The sequence below is a fragment of the Diadema setosum genome, chromosome 20 (assembly GCF_964275005.1).
Source record: "Diadema setosum chromosome 20, eeDiaSeto1, whole genome shotgun sequence".
NCBI classification, from domain to species: Eukaryota; Metazoa; Echinodermata; class Echinoidea; order Diadematoida; family Diadematidae; genus Diadema; species Diadema setosum.
Window position 1 is genome coordinate 8320407 of NC_092704.1, and position 19661 is coordinate 8340067.

Here is a 19661-nt window from a genome sequence, read left to right on the forward strand (position 1 = left end):
GATACAGTGTTAGATTTTGCTGTTTATTGGAATTGTCATTATGTGTTATTAATTGTACACCAGTACACACAGAAAACTAAACTGCAAATTGCAGCTAAAGTGCAGTTATTTTTGTTAGTGTTTAATTGACCTGTTCTTTGTTAGGAGATTGGTTGGGCAATTTAGTTGGGATTACAAGGATTAACTGGTAGATTACAGGGAAAGGGGTAAGTTAGTCTTTGTGTATTAAATTATGCCTTCTCTGTGTACACAGCTATGGAACTTGGCAGTATGCTTTGTTAGGGAATTAAGTTGGCAACTTTGAATGAACTTGGGAAATGGTGGGAGACAACGGATTTGGAGCTCCTTTACTTTGTCCTTTCATGATTGTGGAAGTTAGCTTTTTGGTGTGGGAGGAGTTGAATGTTAGGTCTGGCCGAGTACAGACCTTCAGTGTGTAGGAAAAGAACATTTTCTGAGAATTATGATGAGCTGGCATTGCTCTTCATCAGTTAGTCCAAGAATTAATGGAGTGGCAGAGCTTGTACAATTGTATCATCTTGGAAGTTTGAAATACCTTGAGACACTTTGGTAGATATGGTGAATATATACCCTGTGGTTACAGAAATAAAGCTGCCAAGGTCAAATTGGGACTATAAACCAATTTCAAATTTCCCTATGTCTGAGTACTAGTAGTACGTAAGTGTGACAATGGTGCTGATGACAGTCACAATAATGGGACTGTGAGAAAAGCCCACAGAAGTGCAAAGGGTGATATGCCCTCCCCGTGTTTCTCTACATTTGGTGTCAGGAGTGCATGGGGATGGGAATTTCAACAAGTTTTGGTGTATGTACGTGGAGCACAAAAACAGCAAAATATTGCTGGACATGATGTTTTGCTCACCACAGGATGGCTGACACTGCAGGAAGGGTGTATTGAGGACTGGAGATGTACAATGCAGTATGTCAGACTAAGTAACTGTTTTGATTATTTGCGACTCTCTTGAAAAGTAACTTTATTAATAGAGGCAGGATAAACGTCTCTCTTGAAAAGTACGACTCTCTTGAAAAGTAACTTTATTAATAGAGGCAGGATAAACTTAGAAATGTTGTAATAAGCGCTTTACAAATGATATTTATTATTATTATTATTATTATAAAGTGTCGGCCGGTGTTCAATATCTCTCTGATTGGGTGAGCTGAACTTGAGATGGAGTCTGGGAGCTCCTTATTGACAAGTTTTGAGGAGCTGGAATACTTGGACAGAGGGCTACATTTGGATGGATGAGCTCGTGAATGGTGGCCTGGAGCGATCTGGACCCAATGCTGACTTGAGAGGTGACACAGAGACACTGGGGTGGATCTAAACGGGGCAGGATTGCTGATGTGTAGCACAGGACAACTGAATGCCAAGACACACTGTGGCATTATATGCTTTACACCTGCATGTATTGGATACCAATCAATTATAATCTACATGTAGGTAGATTGGATGTAAATTGTGATTTTTTACATAAACTGAGGACTGTCCTCTATTGCTTGTGTACATTAGGTTTACATGTATATGGATACCAAGTAAGCAAATCATAATTTAAGTACATTAAAGGGATGGCACATGTATAGTATTGGTGTAGCTGAGAATTGGGCTTTTAACTTTTCGCGAGATACCAAGAAAACACTTAAGATATAGTACAGAGTGTACCATTTTAAGGGGAATTCAAAGTTTATGTGATGAAAATCGGGTTTGGAATGACTGAAACATCCAAAAACAAAATAAAACAAAGCGATCGTAATAAAGTGTGGGTCCCACACTTTATTAGAATCACTCTTTTTTGGATATCTCAGCCATATCAAAACCAATTTTCATCAAATAAACATTGAATTCCTCATAGAATTACATGCTCTTTCATATTTTATAAGAGGTTTCTCATTATTTCACCAAAAATGTTAGAAACCTGAAATTAGGTCTCAACCAAAACTGTACGATCCCTTTAAATTTAAAGTCTGTTTATTTGCTTGCACCATGGTTTATCCAAACTACTCAAACCTGACATACACATGCAATAGAGAACAATGCTCAATGATATGTACATGAAAATAAACATGTACATGTGTGATTTATCCGCACTACAAATTCCAACTGGTAATACGTAATCTACTTGTAAGTGTGGAGAAAAAAAAGGATGGTTCTATCTTTCTCCTTGATTCTACTACTTATCAAAGAAGCTCTTGGTCCATAGATCTATTTTTGGCACAGACTAGAGCATTAGGTTTGGGTGGATGTACCAAGCAAGTGTTATAATCTAGGGGATATTAGTTGTGAAGTGTGATATTTCACATGTAATTGAGGACTGTCCTCTCATTGCTACAAAGTACATTAGGTTTTGAGTGCATATGGATACCAAGCATGCAAATTGTCACTAAGTACATTGAATGGGAAGTGTTTATTTGCCTCATTCCTCCAATAAATTAGTCATACCTGATGTAACACATGCAACAGAGAACAGTTCTCGATTCATGTAATTAACAAAACATGCATGGTAAATTCTTACGACAGATTCCAACTGGTAATACATAAGTGTCCAAGGAAGAAAAAAAAAAGATAACTGTCTCTATCCTGGTGTCTACTTTTTATCAAAGAAGCTCTTAATGTGTACAATACACTATAGTACAGCTATTTTTGGCATGGACCAGAACATTCAGTTTGAGTGTATGGATACTATAGCAAGTGTATTGTACATAGGTACATAGATGTATTGTATACATCTAGGTAGACTGGATGTGAAGTGTGAATTTTTTTTTTATGTAACTGAGGACCGTCCTCTATTTCTTGTGTCTACATTTGAGTGTTTATGGATGCCAAGCAAGGAAATCGTAATCGAAGTACATTGAATGGGAAGTGTGTTTGTTTGTCCTGTTTATCCAAATTACTCAAATCTGATGTACACATGCAATAGAGAACATTCCTCATACAATGTATGCATGGTACATTCTACATGTAGATATTACAATTTCCAACTGGTAATATGTAATCTCAATAATCTGCTAGGGAAAAAGAAGGATAATTGTCTCTCTCCTGGATTCTACTTGTTATGATCAAAGAAGCTCTTTCAATTGGTTCATAGATCTGTTTTTTTTTTTTTGGTTTTTTTTTTTTGCATGGACTAGAACATTAGGTTTTATTGTACACACGGATATACCAAGCAAGTGTATTGTACATGATCCAGGTATATTGGATGTGAAGCGTGATTTTTTTTTTATGTCACTGAGGACTGTCCTCTATTTCTTGTGTACTTACATACATTTAAGTGTACAAGTATAATTATGGATGCCAAACAAGCAAATCGTAATCTAAGTACATTGAATGGAAATGTGTGTTTGTTTGCCTAGTTTATCCAAATTGCTCAAATCTGATGTACACATGCAATAGAGAACAGTCTTCAATTACATATTAATAACAAAACATGCATAGTAATGCATATAATCCATATCTATACTACAGATTCCATCTGGTAATACTCCAGTACAATACAGCTTTCTTGAATCGAGGAATGTTCTTTCTTGCATGTGTACATCAGGTTTCAGTAATCTGGATAGACAAGGCAAATAACCACTTCCTATTCAATGCACTTATAGATTTACAATTTGCTCGCTTGGTATCCATACACTCAAACCTAATGTACACAAGCAAATAGAGGACAGTCCTCAGTTACATGTAAAAAAATCACACGTACTTCACATCTAATCTGCCTAGAATATGTACAATATACTTGCTTGGTATCCATGCACACTCAAACCTAATGTTGTGGTCCATGCAAAAAATAGATCTATGTATACCAAGAGCTTCAATGATAAAAAAGTAGAATCCAGGAGAGAGAGACAGTTATCTTTTTGTTCTCCCCTTCAATACTTACAGCACTAAGGGGAGAACAAAAAGGTAACTGTCTCTCTCACCTGGATTCTACTTTTTATCATTGAAGCTCTTGGTATACATAGATCTATTTTTTGCATGGACCACAACATTAGGTTTGAGGGTATATGGATACCAAGCAAGTATATTGTACATAATCTAGGTAGATTAGATGTGAAGTGTGATTTTTTTTTACATGTAACTGAGGACTGGATGTCCTCTATTTGCTTGTGTACATTAGGTTTGAGTGTATGGATACCAAGCGAACAAATTGTAAATCTATAAGTGCATTGAGTAGGAAGTGGTTATTTGCCTTGTTTATCCAAATTACTGAAACCTGACGTACACTTTCTGTATGCAAGAAAGAACATTCCTCGATTCAAGAATGTAAATATTCAAACATGCATGGTATATCCATGCTATAAATTCCAACTGGTAATACGTGTTAGTGTCTATAAGGAAGAAAAAAAAAGATTTTGATCTCCCTCCTGGATTCTACTTTTTATTTAAAAAAAAAAATAAAATAAAAATCTTGGTTTTCCTACATTGTATTTGGCATAGACTAGAACATTAGGTTTTATTGTACAGTGTAGATACCAAGGAAGTATACAAAGTTGCATTATGATCTAGGTAGATTGGATGAGAAGTGTGATTCTTTACATGTCACTGAGGACCGTCCTCTATTTCTTGTGTACTTATATTTGAGTGTATATGATGATGCCAAACAAGCAAATCGTAATCTAAGTACATTGAATGGAAATGTGTGTTCGTTTGCTTAGTTTATCCAAATTGCTCAAATCTATGTACACATGCAATAGAGAACAGTCCTCAATTACATGTTAATAATAAAACATGCATAGTAATGCATACATATCCTTATCCATGCTACAGATTCCAACTGGTAATACTCCAGTACACGTAAGTGTTGAAGGGGATAACAAAAAGATAACTGTCTGTCTCTGTCTCTCTCTCTCTCTCTTGGATACATTTTTACCATAGAAGCTCTTGGTGCATAGATCTTTTTTTTTTTTTTTTTTTTTTTGCATGGACCAGAACATTAGGTTTGAGTGTATGAATACCAAATAAGTATATTGTATTGTACATAATCTTGATAGATGGGTTGTGAAGTGTGAGTTTTTACATGTAACCGAGGACTGTCCTCTATTTGCTCGTGCACATTAGGTTTGAGTGTATGTGGATACCAAGCAAGCAAATTATAAATCAAAGTGCATTGAATGGGAAGTGTTTATTTGCCTCGTTTAGCCAAATTACTCAAACCTGATGTACATGTGTATACATGCAAAAGAGAACATTCCTCGATTCATGTAAATAATCAAACATGAATGGTATATCCACGCTACATGTACAATTGTACGAATCCAACTGGTAATTTGGTGTAAGTGTCTGTAAGGAAAAAAAAAAGATAACCATCTCTCTCCTGGATTCTACTTTTTATAAAAAAAGCTCTTGGTTTTCCTACATTGTATTTGGCATGGACCAAGAACCTCCTTGCATGGACTAGAACATTCGGTTAAATGATTGTTGATACCAAGCAAGTGTATTGTACATATTAATCCAGGTACAAGTGTATATTGGATGTGAAGTGTGATTTTTTTACATGTCACTGAGGACCGTCCTCTATTTCTTGTGTTACATTTGAGTGTATATGAGTGGATGCCAAACAAGAAAATTGTAATCTAAGCACATTGAATGGGAAGTGTGTTTGTTTGCCTGGTTTATCCAAATTGCTCAAATCTGATTTACACATGCAGTAGAGAACATTCCTCAATTACATGTAAATAATTAAACATGCATGGTATAGCCATACTACAGATTCCAACTGTTAATACACAAGTTTTGAAGGGGAAAACAAAAAAAAAATATCTGTCTCTCTCTGTTGGATTCTATATGTTTCTATCATTGAAGGTCTCATGCATAGATCTACGGTATTTTTGGAATATTAAAGTGGAGCAGAACATTAGGGTTGAGTGTATACAATGGATACAAAGCAAGTGTATTGTACATAATCTATGTACAAAGAGTAGATTAGATGTGAAGTGTGATTTTTTTTTCATGTAACTGAGGACTGTCCTCTATTGCTTGTGTACATACACGTAAGGTTTGAGTGCATGAATACTATGCAGGCAAATTGTAATCTACATTGTAAGCATAAAGGAAAGTGTGTTTATTAGCCTAGTTTTTCCAACTTTTAAAATCAAACCTGATGTATACATGCTATGCAATAGAGAGCACTCCTCAGTTTCATCATGTAAATTATCAAACATCCATGGTATATCCATACTACAGATTCCAACTGTAATACATTGTAAAGGTAAGTGTCCAAGGAAGAGGAAAAAAATAACTGTCTCTCTCCTGGAATCTACTTTTTCACAAAGAAGCTCTTGGTTTATACACCTATTTTTGGCATGGGCGGCCAGGACATTAGGTTTGAGCGTATATGGATACCAATAACGATATATGGATATATACCTATATTGGATACAATTAATTAACTCTTTACATGCCACGTTCGCACGTTCGACTCAGTCAACGGCGTGCCAACTTCGCATATTCTGCTCAACAAACAAAGCCACCAAAACCGATTGATAAATCGGCGAAGCGATCACTTCTAATCCCGTGGCACAATGAAAGCGTATATCTCGTGCTTTTGTTTCTCATACGGCTTGCATTCTATGTGGTGATTGACTATCAAGCCGTGTTCCCAACTAGATTTGCTCGTACATTCTAAGTTACTGTCACGGTTTTACGTGCAAAAGTCATGCCTTTACAGTAATGTAGCAAGTGGTCATTTAAAAGAAAATTGAAAATAGATTCGTCATATAATTTATATCGAAACAAAGCTTGGCATTCCTCTTTAACTTTGGCTGCTATTGTGCCCATCTTAACAGAAATCTGTAGAATTTATACACATTGGGAAAACAGAATTCCTTCTCAAAGCATGACTACACTGTACCTTCCTGTCTCAGAATAACGTGGCACACGGGGGTTTTCCACCATGGCACATAAAGAGTTAATAGTGAGAGCTACAACAAAGTGTACACTTGTGTACACTTTGTGTACACTATACTACTTCTTTTGGATTTGCTACTTTAATTTTGTCAAGTGTTCGCGCGCTTCGCTTGCTCACAAACGGTGTACTAGCGACCTAATGCATGATAATTCAGATGGAACAGTAAATTACCACTGTCAAGGGTGTAATAATATTTTTACGTGCTCTCTCCATTAGCTTTTCATTACATCCCCTATATTATTTTGATATAAATATAATAAATGGGCATTTCCACAGTAAATGGGTACTTTTCAGAGATGTCTCTTTATTTTCTGTTTCCCATGTGCATTTTCCCTGAATATAATCTAGAACACTTCAATGAGAGAAAATTGTGCCCCCAAATTGCTCCAATCAAGCAATCCATTAAAATCTATGCCAAGATGAAAAAAAAAAAAAAATGGGGGAACACATGTAAAGCAGGACAGAATAGTATGTACTTACATAATTATGATGGTCAAATTATGAATACCGGTACTCATTGGAACTTTGCTGTTTTTCGATTGAATGGCTCATTTTTTTGAGAGAAGATAATAATAGCTGTAAAATTCTATTGAAAATTGTGTTTTGTACCATTTCTAGACTTCATGGTGAACGCGTGTAACATGGACAGACCAAGATGCGACAAGACAGTTACACATTCAGGACGTGACCATGATGTGGAAGTTTATGTGTACCAAATTTGCTTTTGATATGATTTTTGGTAATGAATTTATTGCCAATATAAGGCTTTGAAAAAAAGATAGAATGGCACCTACAGGCTGCACGTGATCCGAACTACAAAAAACTAATACATGAGAAAACTGGTCCTGGCACATATACGATGGCCAAGTTACAAGCACAGGGAGCATCGCATTATAGTGATAATCCGCGAACAAAAAATAGTTGGAAAGAATAAAAAGGAAAAGAAAGAAAGAGGAAAAATCTTGACGAAATTGATAGGTAGTCTGCTATGCAGCTGATCACATAACTGCAAATAAAAATCAAGGTAATGAGTTGATGTACAAAATGTACTTACCAACAGAGCCCATGGAGATTAGTCCCATGATCACATCCCCCCCCCCCCCCACCTCCATAAAGGGAACATAAAAAAAACAACAACTGCAGTATGACGATTAGTTTTTCAAAACACAAACAAGAATGAGAAGGAGAAGGAAAAGCAAGAGGAGAAGTAAAACAAGAAAGAAATACAACACAGAATGGAAAGAAGCAGGAAGAGAACTGGGAACAGTGGTAGGAATAGGATTTGAGTGATGGGAAGGAGCTGAAATCAAGGGTGGATGAGAAATAAAGGAACAAGCAGGAGGGGGAGAAGGGAATGCAGAGAAAGAAGAAGAAGGAGTGCAAGGCAGGATAGAATGGAAGGAAGTGAGAGAAGGAGAAGGAGAAACGGGAGGAAGTGGATGGGTTGAACACAATGAGAGAGAAGGCAAAGATGGAGAAAGCGATGTGGAAGAAATTTCAGAATTAGGAGTAGGAGGAGGGGTAATGTAGTCAGAAGAACTTAATGATGAATGGGAGGTGGGAGGGGTGCTGTCAGCACAGGATATGGTGAATGAAGCTGTGGAAACAAATTGACCAAGATGAGTTCTGAAACGTGCACAGTAAGAAACTGGAAAAAAAAAATGTCCTGGTGGCCAGAAGCATGCACATATATGAAAACCACAAAATACACAAATTTACAAACAATAAAAATTACTTTTTTGACACATATGTAATAAATTTTTAGTAAAGATCATTACCAAAAGAAGATATTAAATAAACTCAAAAGGTTCATATGCTACCATTGCAAGGATTAGGGCAAGTCTAAGATAATGCACATATTACGTATGGGACACTCAGAGACTTTTATGACCTGAAAAATAGTGTTAATGGCCTTTGATCATATTGGACTTTATCATGTTGACTGATATCTAGGAGAAGAATCATGTAAAAAATGGAGAAAATTACCTTGACAACTACAGATTTTAGAAGAGAAAATATGTGCCGTTACATATGGGACCAGGAAAAACTTTGTTATTATGAACATTTTTTCAACCTCAAAACTCTCTGAAAGTAGTTCATTCTATACAGTCTGTAACTTCTAAGTCAGCATGATAAAAGTCACAAAACTCAAGTTTCAAGTCATGAGGCAAAAAACTGTTATTACAGGTTCTGATTTAAGACAGATATAACATGTTACATATGGGACAATTACGTAGTACATGGGACACTTTGTCCCACATTCGTTTATTGTGTGGAGAATCATGTTTATGGGTATTTTGCATAATTATTGAAGTAAAATCAGTTGAAATTATTCAAATACTGATCCAGATTGTCAAGGGAACAATATTCCCCAAATATCTACTATCATAACATATTTAATCTTATTTCATATTTCTACTATGACCAACCTGAGTATGCATGCCCTGCATTTTTATCAGAATATAGTTACTACCAAAAAATGGAAATCAGTGACTTGTGTTTACTTCCATTGATGAAGGGCAGTTTTCCATTCAGTTTCCATATTTAAATCTTGATAACATCACCCATCACTTTGTTTCACATGTAATCTATTTGCCATTTTGCATCTACGCTATGTGGCTGACTTTTTTCTTTGCTATCATAGAAAATACACAAGTAACTTGGAACAACAAAGTAATATCTATGGCATCTTGGATTAATTCCAGTGGCCAGAAAACCCAATACAGGGCAGCCAACTTTGAATACTATCATTTGAGAGTGAGGTTATACGAGATTCCCATCTAGGCCATGACTCACTCTAAAATTTTGTTTCATTTGCATGCACGAAAAGTATTGATCTCCCTTTCTATTACCCCACGAGCTCCTTTGATAAAACATAGAATCCAGGAGAGAGACACTTACATATATCCTCTTTTTTTTTTTCTCCTTGAAAACTTACAAAGTACATTACCAGTTGGAATCTGTACTATGGACATGTAATGCATGTTTGATTATTTACATCTATAATTAAGGACTGTTCTGTAATGACTGTGTAAATTAGGTTTGAGTAATTTAAGAATCATAGACTAGGCAAATTAACACACTTCCCGTTCAATGTACTTGGATTATAATTTGCTTGCATGGTATCCACTGGCTTGTACACTCAAACCTAATGTACACATGCAATAGAGGACAGTCCTTAGTCAAAAGCTCACAATTCACATCCAATCTACCAAGATTATATACTATACACTTGCTTGATCCATTATACACTCAAAACTAATGTTCTGGTCCATGCCAAAAAATAGTTCTGCATGTACAAACCAAGAGTTTCTTTGCTGAAAAGTTAAAACCATGAGAGATCGAGATGGTTATCCCCCCCCCCCCCCTTGAACACTTCCATGTACTACAAGTTAATGGAATCTGTAGGATATATACATTGTACCATGCATGTTTGATTACAAATTTTGTAATCGAGGACTGTTCTCTTATGCATGTGTACTCAACTCAGGCTTGATAGAGTACATTTATAATTTGGATAAACTAGGCAAATAAGCATACTTCCCATTCAATGTAACAATGCAGATTGTGATTTGCTCGCATGGTATCCACATACACTCAAACCTAATGTTTTAGTATAAGCCAAAAATAGGTCTATGAACCAAGAGCCTCTTTGATAAATAGTAGAATCAAGGAGAGAAACAGCTATCCTCTTTATTTCCCCTAGAACACTTGCATTTTTACCAGTTGAAATCTGTAGTATGGATACCCTGCGCGCATTTACAATGCATGTCATTAGCCGGGTTCACACGTACAAATTAGCGGGATGACGATCGCGATGCTCATCCCGAGTTTTTTTGCGAGCGTCCACACGTACCAAATTAGCGGGATAGCGATCGCGATCGGTATCCCGCTAATTTGGCGAGCGTCCACACGTACTAAATTATCCCGCTAATTGCCGATAGAGATAACAGCAAAGCCTGCAAACTGGGTCACGCAGCGCCCTTCTCTATCACTGCCTGCGCGCACTTTCCTTTGTCCATTGTCTTTTACGCGTCAGTGGTGTGGTTCGCGCGCTGTTGTTGTTGTGCTCCAAAGAGGTGAAGGACCTCTTCGCAGAGGCCTCGCTGTTGTGATGTGCGCATTGCATGATGGGATATAAAAACTCGAGATTCTAATCCCGACCGTTCACACGTACCAGCGCGGGGCCAATTATCCCGCTAATTGACGAACCAGCGCAAGATTTCTTGGGATTAGCATCGCGATGCTTATCCCGCTAATTGGTGTACGTGTGAACCCGGCTATTGATGGAGGACTGTCTTTATTTCATGTGAACGGTATGTCAGGTTGTAAGTAGTTTGGATAAACCAGGCAAATAATAATAATAATAATAATAGTTGTTTTGGATATAAACTCCAAATGTTATTGTCCAAGAATGGAAATTTTCTTTGCCCAATTGATCGAATAAACACACTTCCCATTCAATGTACTTATAGATTACTATTTACTTGCTTGGTATCCATATGATGTGCACTTAGGCATACTAGTAATGTACACAAGCAATAGAGGAGAGTCCTCGGTTACATGTAAAAAAAATTACACACACACTTCACATCCAATCTTCTTCTTCTGTAGAAGTGCATCCTTCATAGTTGAAGATCAGCGCACTGCAGAGTGGTATGCATACTGTAATGGCACTTTGGGAGACCAGGGACGTACCGTTGCATAAAAGTTATAATTATGGTAACTTTGCCATCCAGTGGTAACTACCATGGCAACAATACTCAACAGCCAACTGAAATCAAGATTTCCATAGATAAGTTACCACTGGATGGCAAAGTTAGTATAGTAACTTTTATGCAACGGGCCACGGGCCCTCAAGGGCCAATCATAATTTACATACAAAGTAGAGTGAACAATAAATTGTGCAGAAATATGTACGGTATGTGAAGTGCTGCTAGAACTAGAAGATTATAATTATACAATTACTTGCTTGGTATCCACATCTACACTCAAATCTAAGGCCATGACCATCGTTCCCTTTCTTCTGCCTTACTGAATACTATAGACTATTTTCAGGGCTACTATTCGTTCTTATTATCATTTAAATGTAAAACTTACAGAAATTACTCCTCATGTGGGGGCCATAAAACTCCCGGCCCTGTCACCCTAGTGGCAGGGTTGAATCTCACATCTCTGCCACTTTAGGTAGGGGATGGTTACTTGCACAATGGTTATTGTAACTCTAAGGAAGTGCATACCAGCTACTGTAGGGAGTGTAGGTAGGCCTACAACTTCTGTATGTGTACTATAGTAATAGTATCCTCGGGTCTAGTTTACAAAAACACAAGCAAAGAAACAAACAAACAAAAACAAAGTGGCTTAACCCCAACTTAATTAAGTTAAAGAATATGACAATGACAGAAAATGAGGACAGTGTACATACACAACTAGAACTTTCTACACGTATAACGTTAGATCTATTCACAATAGGCCTATGTGACATGTCTCCTTATTTGCACACGTAAGGAAGTGCAAAATCACACTCGACTTCCAAATTCTCAGTTTTTAAAGTGATTAGGAAATAGAGACTTTATGTCCCGACACCAAATCTATGCAGCCAGGTTTCTTGTACTAGCTATCTACGATAAAACTAACGTTATGCATTGTTAGACTTGAGTCTATAAAGTACTACGAGGCACTTATGAAGGATGTATGGCGGGTGACTGCTAACGTAACGCTAGTGCTACTACCCTGGACCTACTCAGTATAATTATTAGATCAGATTGTGTGAGCGAAGATATGATCCAAAGTTTGCCAAGGCGGCCGAAATTACCCTCACCTACTCTAGCAGTATAAAAAAAAAAAAAAAAAAAGATCAGAGAGTCCTCAGTTAGACCTACAGGTAAAAAACCCACACACTTCACATCCAATCTTCCTCTTCTGTTGTAGTTCTAAGTAATGGTAGTGGTAACTACCATGGTAGTTACCACTGGAAGTTACCATGTCGTTCAAGTATATTTATCTAGAGACCAGACCTAAAGACTAGAAGTCTATAGAATACTAACGTTACAGATCTATTTTGCTTGGCAAACCCGGAGATATAAAGGCTAAAACTAAAGAGGCCGGTCAGCGCGGGCATGCCGTGCAAAGAGCGCGGAGACACCTAGACCAATATCCATACTGGCATTGCCACTGCACTCGTGGCTTGCACACAAATGAATACAATGAATAATTATAAAAACTAGCCCTCAAAATGTGATACTGCAGTTATTTGTGCTACCATAAAATAATATGCCTCACTTACTTTGTTGCATCTCGAGTAGATTCCACTCCCTACTTCTGTTCCCCCTGTTCCTTCTTTTAGCCGGTCTCGTGCCGTGGTTTGGGCGGCCCTCGGATTTGTCAATAGTGGCTATGCCTGCTTTGCATGCGCAAAATTGCAGCGCATCGTGGTGGCCGGGGCCGGCCGTAAACCCCCGTATGCTAGCAGCTAGGCCAGCCTTTGCCAGGCGTACGTACGCGTACGTTTCCAGCAGCCGCGCCGTCATGAGGGGGCGCTGTGAAACATCAGTGATACACAGGTCGATGTTGCTTACACAAATCGTACCCACCAAGTTGCCCTTTTACATGAAACCGCGGACGAATCTCTGATCAATCCAATTTTCACACACCCTCTCTATTGTCGTAAATTTGATACGACTGAATCGTTATCTCAACCGTGGACGGTCCCCCATAGCACGTACGTCCGCGGTTAGAAGGTAGTTTTTGATGGAGTGGTCCGCGGTTGATGGCAATCACAGACGCACACACACACACACACACACACACACACAAAGAACACCTAAAAAATAAAAAACAACAACTATAGCACTATTATAGCACTATGAAGTTCATTACAACCATAGTTCATTGCACTAACCACAGGTGAGGCTTAGTATAGTTGTGCTATACACAGTGTTTAGGCACACATAGTTCAAATTCAAAGTGCTTTTGATGTAGACACTGTATTCTTTGCTGATGTGTGAATTGTGGTGAATAATATCTATCCATAATCTTTGCTTGTGAATGGGCAAGTGCTTAAGTGCAAACTTACAGAATCTAACTCAATGACAGATATTACTCTTCAATCCAGAATGGGTGCATCTAATTTTAACCCGTTGAGGACTGTTTGATTTTGCGACAACACGCCATTTCCCACATACGCTTGCCCGAGCATACTCGGGACTCGTCCTCAACGGGTTAAAAGTACTCTAGACAGGCCACAATGTGCACAAGTTAGAGACTTATACAATTAACCGTTTTGTTTTCCTACTCAGTGAAATATTACATCTTTAATCTCCTAAATCATAAAGAAGTCATAAACACACTTCAGCAGCACTTTGTTCTTGCTTGCGTTTGAAGGAATGATATTACATTTCGGGCTAAAATTCATTCCCAGTGAAAGATAACGAGTGGTACCCTTTACTCAGCGTTTGCCCGGGTATTGCTCTCGATGAAGGCTAGTGCAGGATAACATACACTGTATCCAGGGGATCAGAATCTCATCTCGTGCAATTTTGGTGTAATTCTCTTCATATCATTTTACAAGGAATTGCCCAAATTTGATATATTTCAGTATTCCTTCAAACAAGGAATTGCCCAAATCTGATATATTTCAGTATCCCTTCAAAAGATATTGGCCAAATTTGATATATTTCCGTATCCCTTTAAAAATGATTTGAAAAAATTCGATATAGTTCAGTATCTCCGTAATAGAGGAATTGCAGGAATTTGATGTCATCAAATCTAAAGCATGGGCTGGTGTTACAGCACGAATGAATACCTCATTTTAATTTAAAAAAAAAGACTGCCCTGGAAATTTGGTTGCCTGCTGGGCATGTGGAATAACAGAAAATCGCAGCCACGGAAAACAAATGGGTCACCGGGAATAGGATAAAATATGGCTTTACGGATACTCTTAACTATAAAATTTAGCTGGAATTCCCAGGGATACTGTTGCTAGCAGAATGCAGTTGTTTGATGTCTGGCCTGCACAGTGTGAGACTACCACATGTGAGGTATGATTTCAATTGTGGTAGATGTATTTGTTGGTGTCAATACCTCTGCCCCTTTTCTTCTCATTCCATTGTATTTTCCGCCTTCATTTTTTTCAATTGAATTTGTGTGATAATTGTTTAGTTGAAATGTTCATAATTGTTTGTAGGGGATCATTTCCAACAAGCCTCGTGTGTGCTTTCTATGACCCCTCCATTCAAAATATATGAATTGTACCAAAAAGGCAATTGGGTTTTGATTTTTGTAAATGTTATGTTTTGATATGGAAGTAAATGAATAAATAAATAGAAGGAAAATTGGATGATTTGACCTTGAAACTTTACATTTCCTCTCATTTTTTCCCCATAATTACATCTATGAATAAATCAAATTACTTAGAAACACTCAGGCAATCACATTTATTCCACTGGTAGGGCAGCATGTAATAATTGCAGTTTTACAAGTGCATATGGCAACTATGGACAGTCATCACAAGAAAGAAATGTACGCAGAAGAAAATTGCAAGATGACAAAATGAACAAAGTTTGTTTGCTAGCATAGTTTGGATAAATATCACTTTCTTTTCTGATGTCAGGTGCAAAGGTGAAAAGGAATGATCGTTTAAAATAACAGAAAGGTAGTTCATCCTCCCCTCCTTCACCACAGATGTGAAAGCGCTGCACTCAATATTCATGGAAGCTCTTCCACACTAATCTTGATTTTCATATCATTGCCCTACTTGAATCTATCTTTGCTTTTACCCGTTGAGGATGGGATGATGTTGCTACAACATGCATTTCCCATAGACACCTGTCTGAGTATACTTGGGACTAGTCATCAACGGGTTAATAAAAAGGGTTTGGAGAAAAGTTTGCTCCCTCCAAGTAAGCCAACAGCTGAAGAACCATGAAAATTACTATTATTTTTATTAGATTTATTCATTTATTTATTTATCTATTTATTTATTTACTTATTCATTTATCTATGTATCTATGTATTTATTTATTTGTTCTTTCGTTTCTTCATTCGTTCATTCGTTTATCTATTTATTTATTTATTTATTGTATTTTATTTATTTATTTATTTATTATGGCAGTAAAATTTCTGACTGATCCCATGCTCTATATGGCCCAGGACTGCCAACCTTGTCAACAGTATTGCAGTACTATGAGGGATGAAAAGGCATATTTTTGGTGGAAAAACAATATTTCTAGCTTTCCTGCAATAGACATGTTTAGCAATACAATTTGCAGAATTTCTTTTTCATAGAAACATGAAGTATTTTTGGCAGAAAAACAAACAAACAAACAGAACAGTACAGAATCTGGAAAGAAAAAGTAACAGTTGGCATCTCTGCCCTGTCATTTAGAGAAGGAAGTATTTATTGGGAATGGACATCTAAAGATTCATGGTATAAAGAGGGAATCTTATGTCTGGCATATAACAGACTGGAAATTACAGCTGTATCTTACAGCAGTGTTTAACCAGACTTTCATACACAGGGACCATGGAACTCACGTTTCATTAAATGTGATAAAGATGTAGCCAGACGAGGCGGATTCCGAGGAGTCATCCTTGTCTGTGTCCTCCGACCTCCCGGGAGCATCTCCAGACCTGTCTGTCGGCATGGCAACGACATCCCCTGAAAGATGAAGATGAAGAAGAGATTTTTTAAGCAACGAGTCCATTTTTGGACCGCACAGCGATCATTCAACTCACTGCATATGATGCCCCATGTGTTGCCGAAACAGAATCATCGCCACAATTAAGCTGTAATTGTCAGGTTGCCATAGAAACATAGCATCCACACAGACATTACACTGGCTGGTAGCATAAGCAAGCAGTGGCAAGCATTGTCCCAAACATGTTCTTTCCATAGCTGCTACATCGTATAAACATGTCTATGTACAATTTCCTGATCGTTCATATGAAAATTTGATTGTGGTGTACAGTGGGTTGTTTTGCATCGAAGCACATATCTTTAAAGAATACTAAAGAAATATGCAGAATTTTACAAGGCTGAAATAGTAAGTCACATGCACTAAATTTTACTAATATTTGGCAGAGCCTTTCTGCAGATGAACAACATGAGTACAGCGCATTTATTAATTCACATTTATGGTCCAAATCTTGGTGGACCATAATTTCATTTTTTTTTTCTGGTATTTTCATTTCTTACTTTTCTCTATTTTTTTTTTTTTTTTTTTTTGGGGGGGGGGAGGGGTTGAGCTACATTTGTATTGGCATGGGCTTATCTGAGTGGATGTACATGCATGTTCTTCAACGAGCAATAACTTCTAACCCTTCCATACTGAATTCTAAAATGCCCATAGACTTAATTCGCAGGCTACCAGGTTCCCAAATCGAACGAGTAAATACAGAGATCGGGACAATAGAAATTGAGTGAACTTACAAAGCATTATCAGCACATATAAATGTGCTATGTCAGAAAAACTTCAAACTCTCAAGTCTACTCCCTACATTTTCCAAAAATTCCTGTGTCTTGCTGATCAATATTGATATCCATTATCCATGTCTTTATACTACTCATATTCAATTCATTGTTAATTTCTCTTTTTCAAAATTTAATATAGCCAGCTCTTTGGATCACTCATGCAGACATCTGTTTCTTTTGTTTACATTTGTTTGTATGTGCTATGGCTTGCACTGAAGATGGAGAATAAACTTGAGCTTGAATTCCATTTTTCTTACAATCATTCATGTAGATTATCCCCATATCTTATGAACATTCAGAATTATTATCAATATCTAATCAGTATTCAATACATATTCATTATCCATACATCTCATTAATATTCATATTCATAATTCAAATGACTGCCATAAATGGATGTTACAAAATACATGATTGCTAGAAATGGTATGACAAATGAAATGATGAAAATAAAACAACAACCAAATCACAAAATAACGGAATGCCTCCAGTCACGCATCATCTGATAAGACTTTTTTTTTTTTTCTCCTTGACCTGTTTCCACTCTGACCCACTTTGGCGATAATAGCACGCCCACCTTCTTAAGACTATGCGCCACAGGCATTTGTCCTACTAAAAACACTTGTTAGAGAAGAAAAACATGAGAAAAAAAATATATGACCCAGATATTACTTCAAGTCGCCTGCGGCTCAGATTAATTCCCACACTGCCATGAGCAACCTGCTTGCATACAAATTCACTGACAGTTTGAAACGGTAGTCCGCATGGGGTTAAGGGATCAAGATGGAGTTGATAGAACATTCATCCCGCATGAGTCGAGGGCCAAGAAACATTTCCAATGTTTCATGTGCCTTTTGTTTGTTTGTTTGTTTGTGTGTGTGTCTTTATTCTAACCTGAATATGGCAAGTACAAAATTTGTGCATATTTGTCAATAGTATACATGTGTATGTGCCAGAGTGTCTTGCCAACACACACTCTACCCTATCATCGAACTGTTTCAATGCATACTCTAAAGTATGGATTACAAGCTGGTGGTACAATGTATGAGCAAGTCCATTGCACACTGGTGTTTATTAGCATCTCTTCACATTCTCCTTTCAAACAAGCCTATGCTTATTACAGCTTGAGGAGGTAACTAATACACTGCGCAAATTTCAACCACAAGGTGGGGCTATTGCAATTTTGACTCTCAGTCTCAAATCACTTTTACTGTACATATTTCTCTCTCTCTCCCTCCCTTTCCACCAAGTACCAATCAAAATACGATCACTCGTGCCAAGTGACACGGCCGGCGCTGCACAATTTGATATGCATGTACTTCGTTGGGCAAAATCAATGACCCTGGCCTCGCATGATTGCTCATGGAGAGGGGGCTCGATTTTCTCGACCAGAAACCACATTCAATATTGGAACAGGCGGACCGGACAAATAAGAGAGAACATGAGAGGGAGAGAGAGAGAGAGAGAGTATGTGTGCTTGTGTATGTGTTCAAGGAAAACGCAGACATTGGACAAACATATACATGGTGACATAGACAGAAAGATATAAAGAGAATGTCAAGAAGACTGCAAGGAAAAGTAAAATAAATGAGAACAGGCAAAAAAAACCCCAACAAAACAGAAAAGAAAAAAAGACAGCTAAGACTTTAAAGAAATGCATTATCAGCTTCATAGAGTGTACTCCTATTATAACAAACACGGTTATAACAAAATTCCGGTTACAATGAAGTAAAAATTCAGGCCGCAAGATTATCTATAAATGCAATTTTATTGTTTGTCTGTTCGGTTATAACAGAATTTTGATATAACGAAAGAAAACTGCCGGTCCCGAGGACTTCATTATAATGGGAGTCCACTGTATCAGAAATCAAGATGAAATTGAAGATAAAGATTAAACATACATTAGAAAAAAAAAAAAACAAAAAAAAACATGCTCATGAAATTAAAGATTAAGACTAAAACATTTATTTAAAAAATTAAAGGGGAGGGCAGTGAAATTACTGATCTGACTTTATTTATCCAAGCACGTTGAGCATTTAATCAGAATGGAAAAGGTGCTTTCAAAATTTTATGTATTATTATTATTATTACTATTTTGTTAATTGAATAAAAGTTATAGTGTCACATAATTCTTAATTTCTGTGGAGTTACATGTCTTAGGCGCAGCACTGCTACACTGAAAGAATTACTAAATGGCTGCATTGAATATTTTTTCTTTAATATATCTGCTTCTAATGTTAAACTACAGGTACTTAAAAAAAAAGGTAATT

The 19661-nt window shown here is 37.1% G+C and overlaps 1 protein-coding gene across 1 annotated transcript in view; it reads right to left on the minus strand.

Moving 5' to 3' along the window:
* The window catches only part of LOC140243859 (uncharacterized), a 342981-nt gene that overhangs the window by 203984 nt on the left and 119336 nt on the right, over positions 1 to 19661 (minus strand). The window contains exon 9 of the mRNA XM_072323532.1: positions 16455 to 16578. Coding sequence (XP_072179633.1) covers positions 16455 to 16578 — 124 coding nt within the window. The remainder of the gene's footprint in view (positions 1 to 16454; positions 16579 to 19661) is intronic.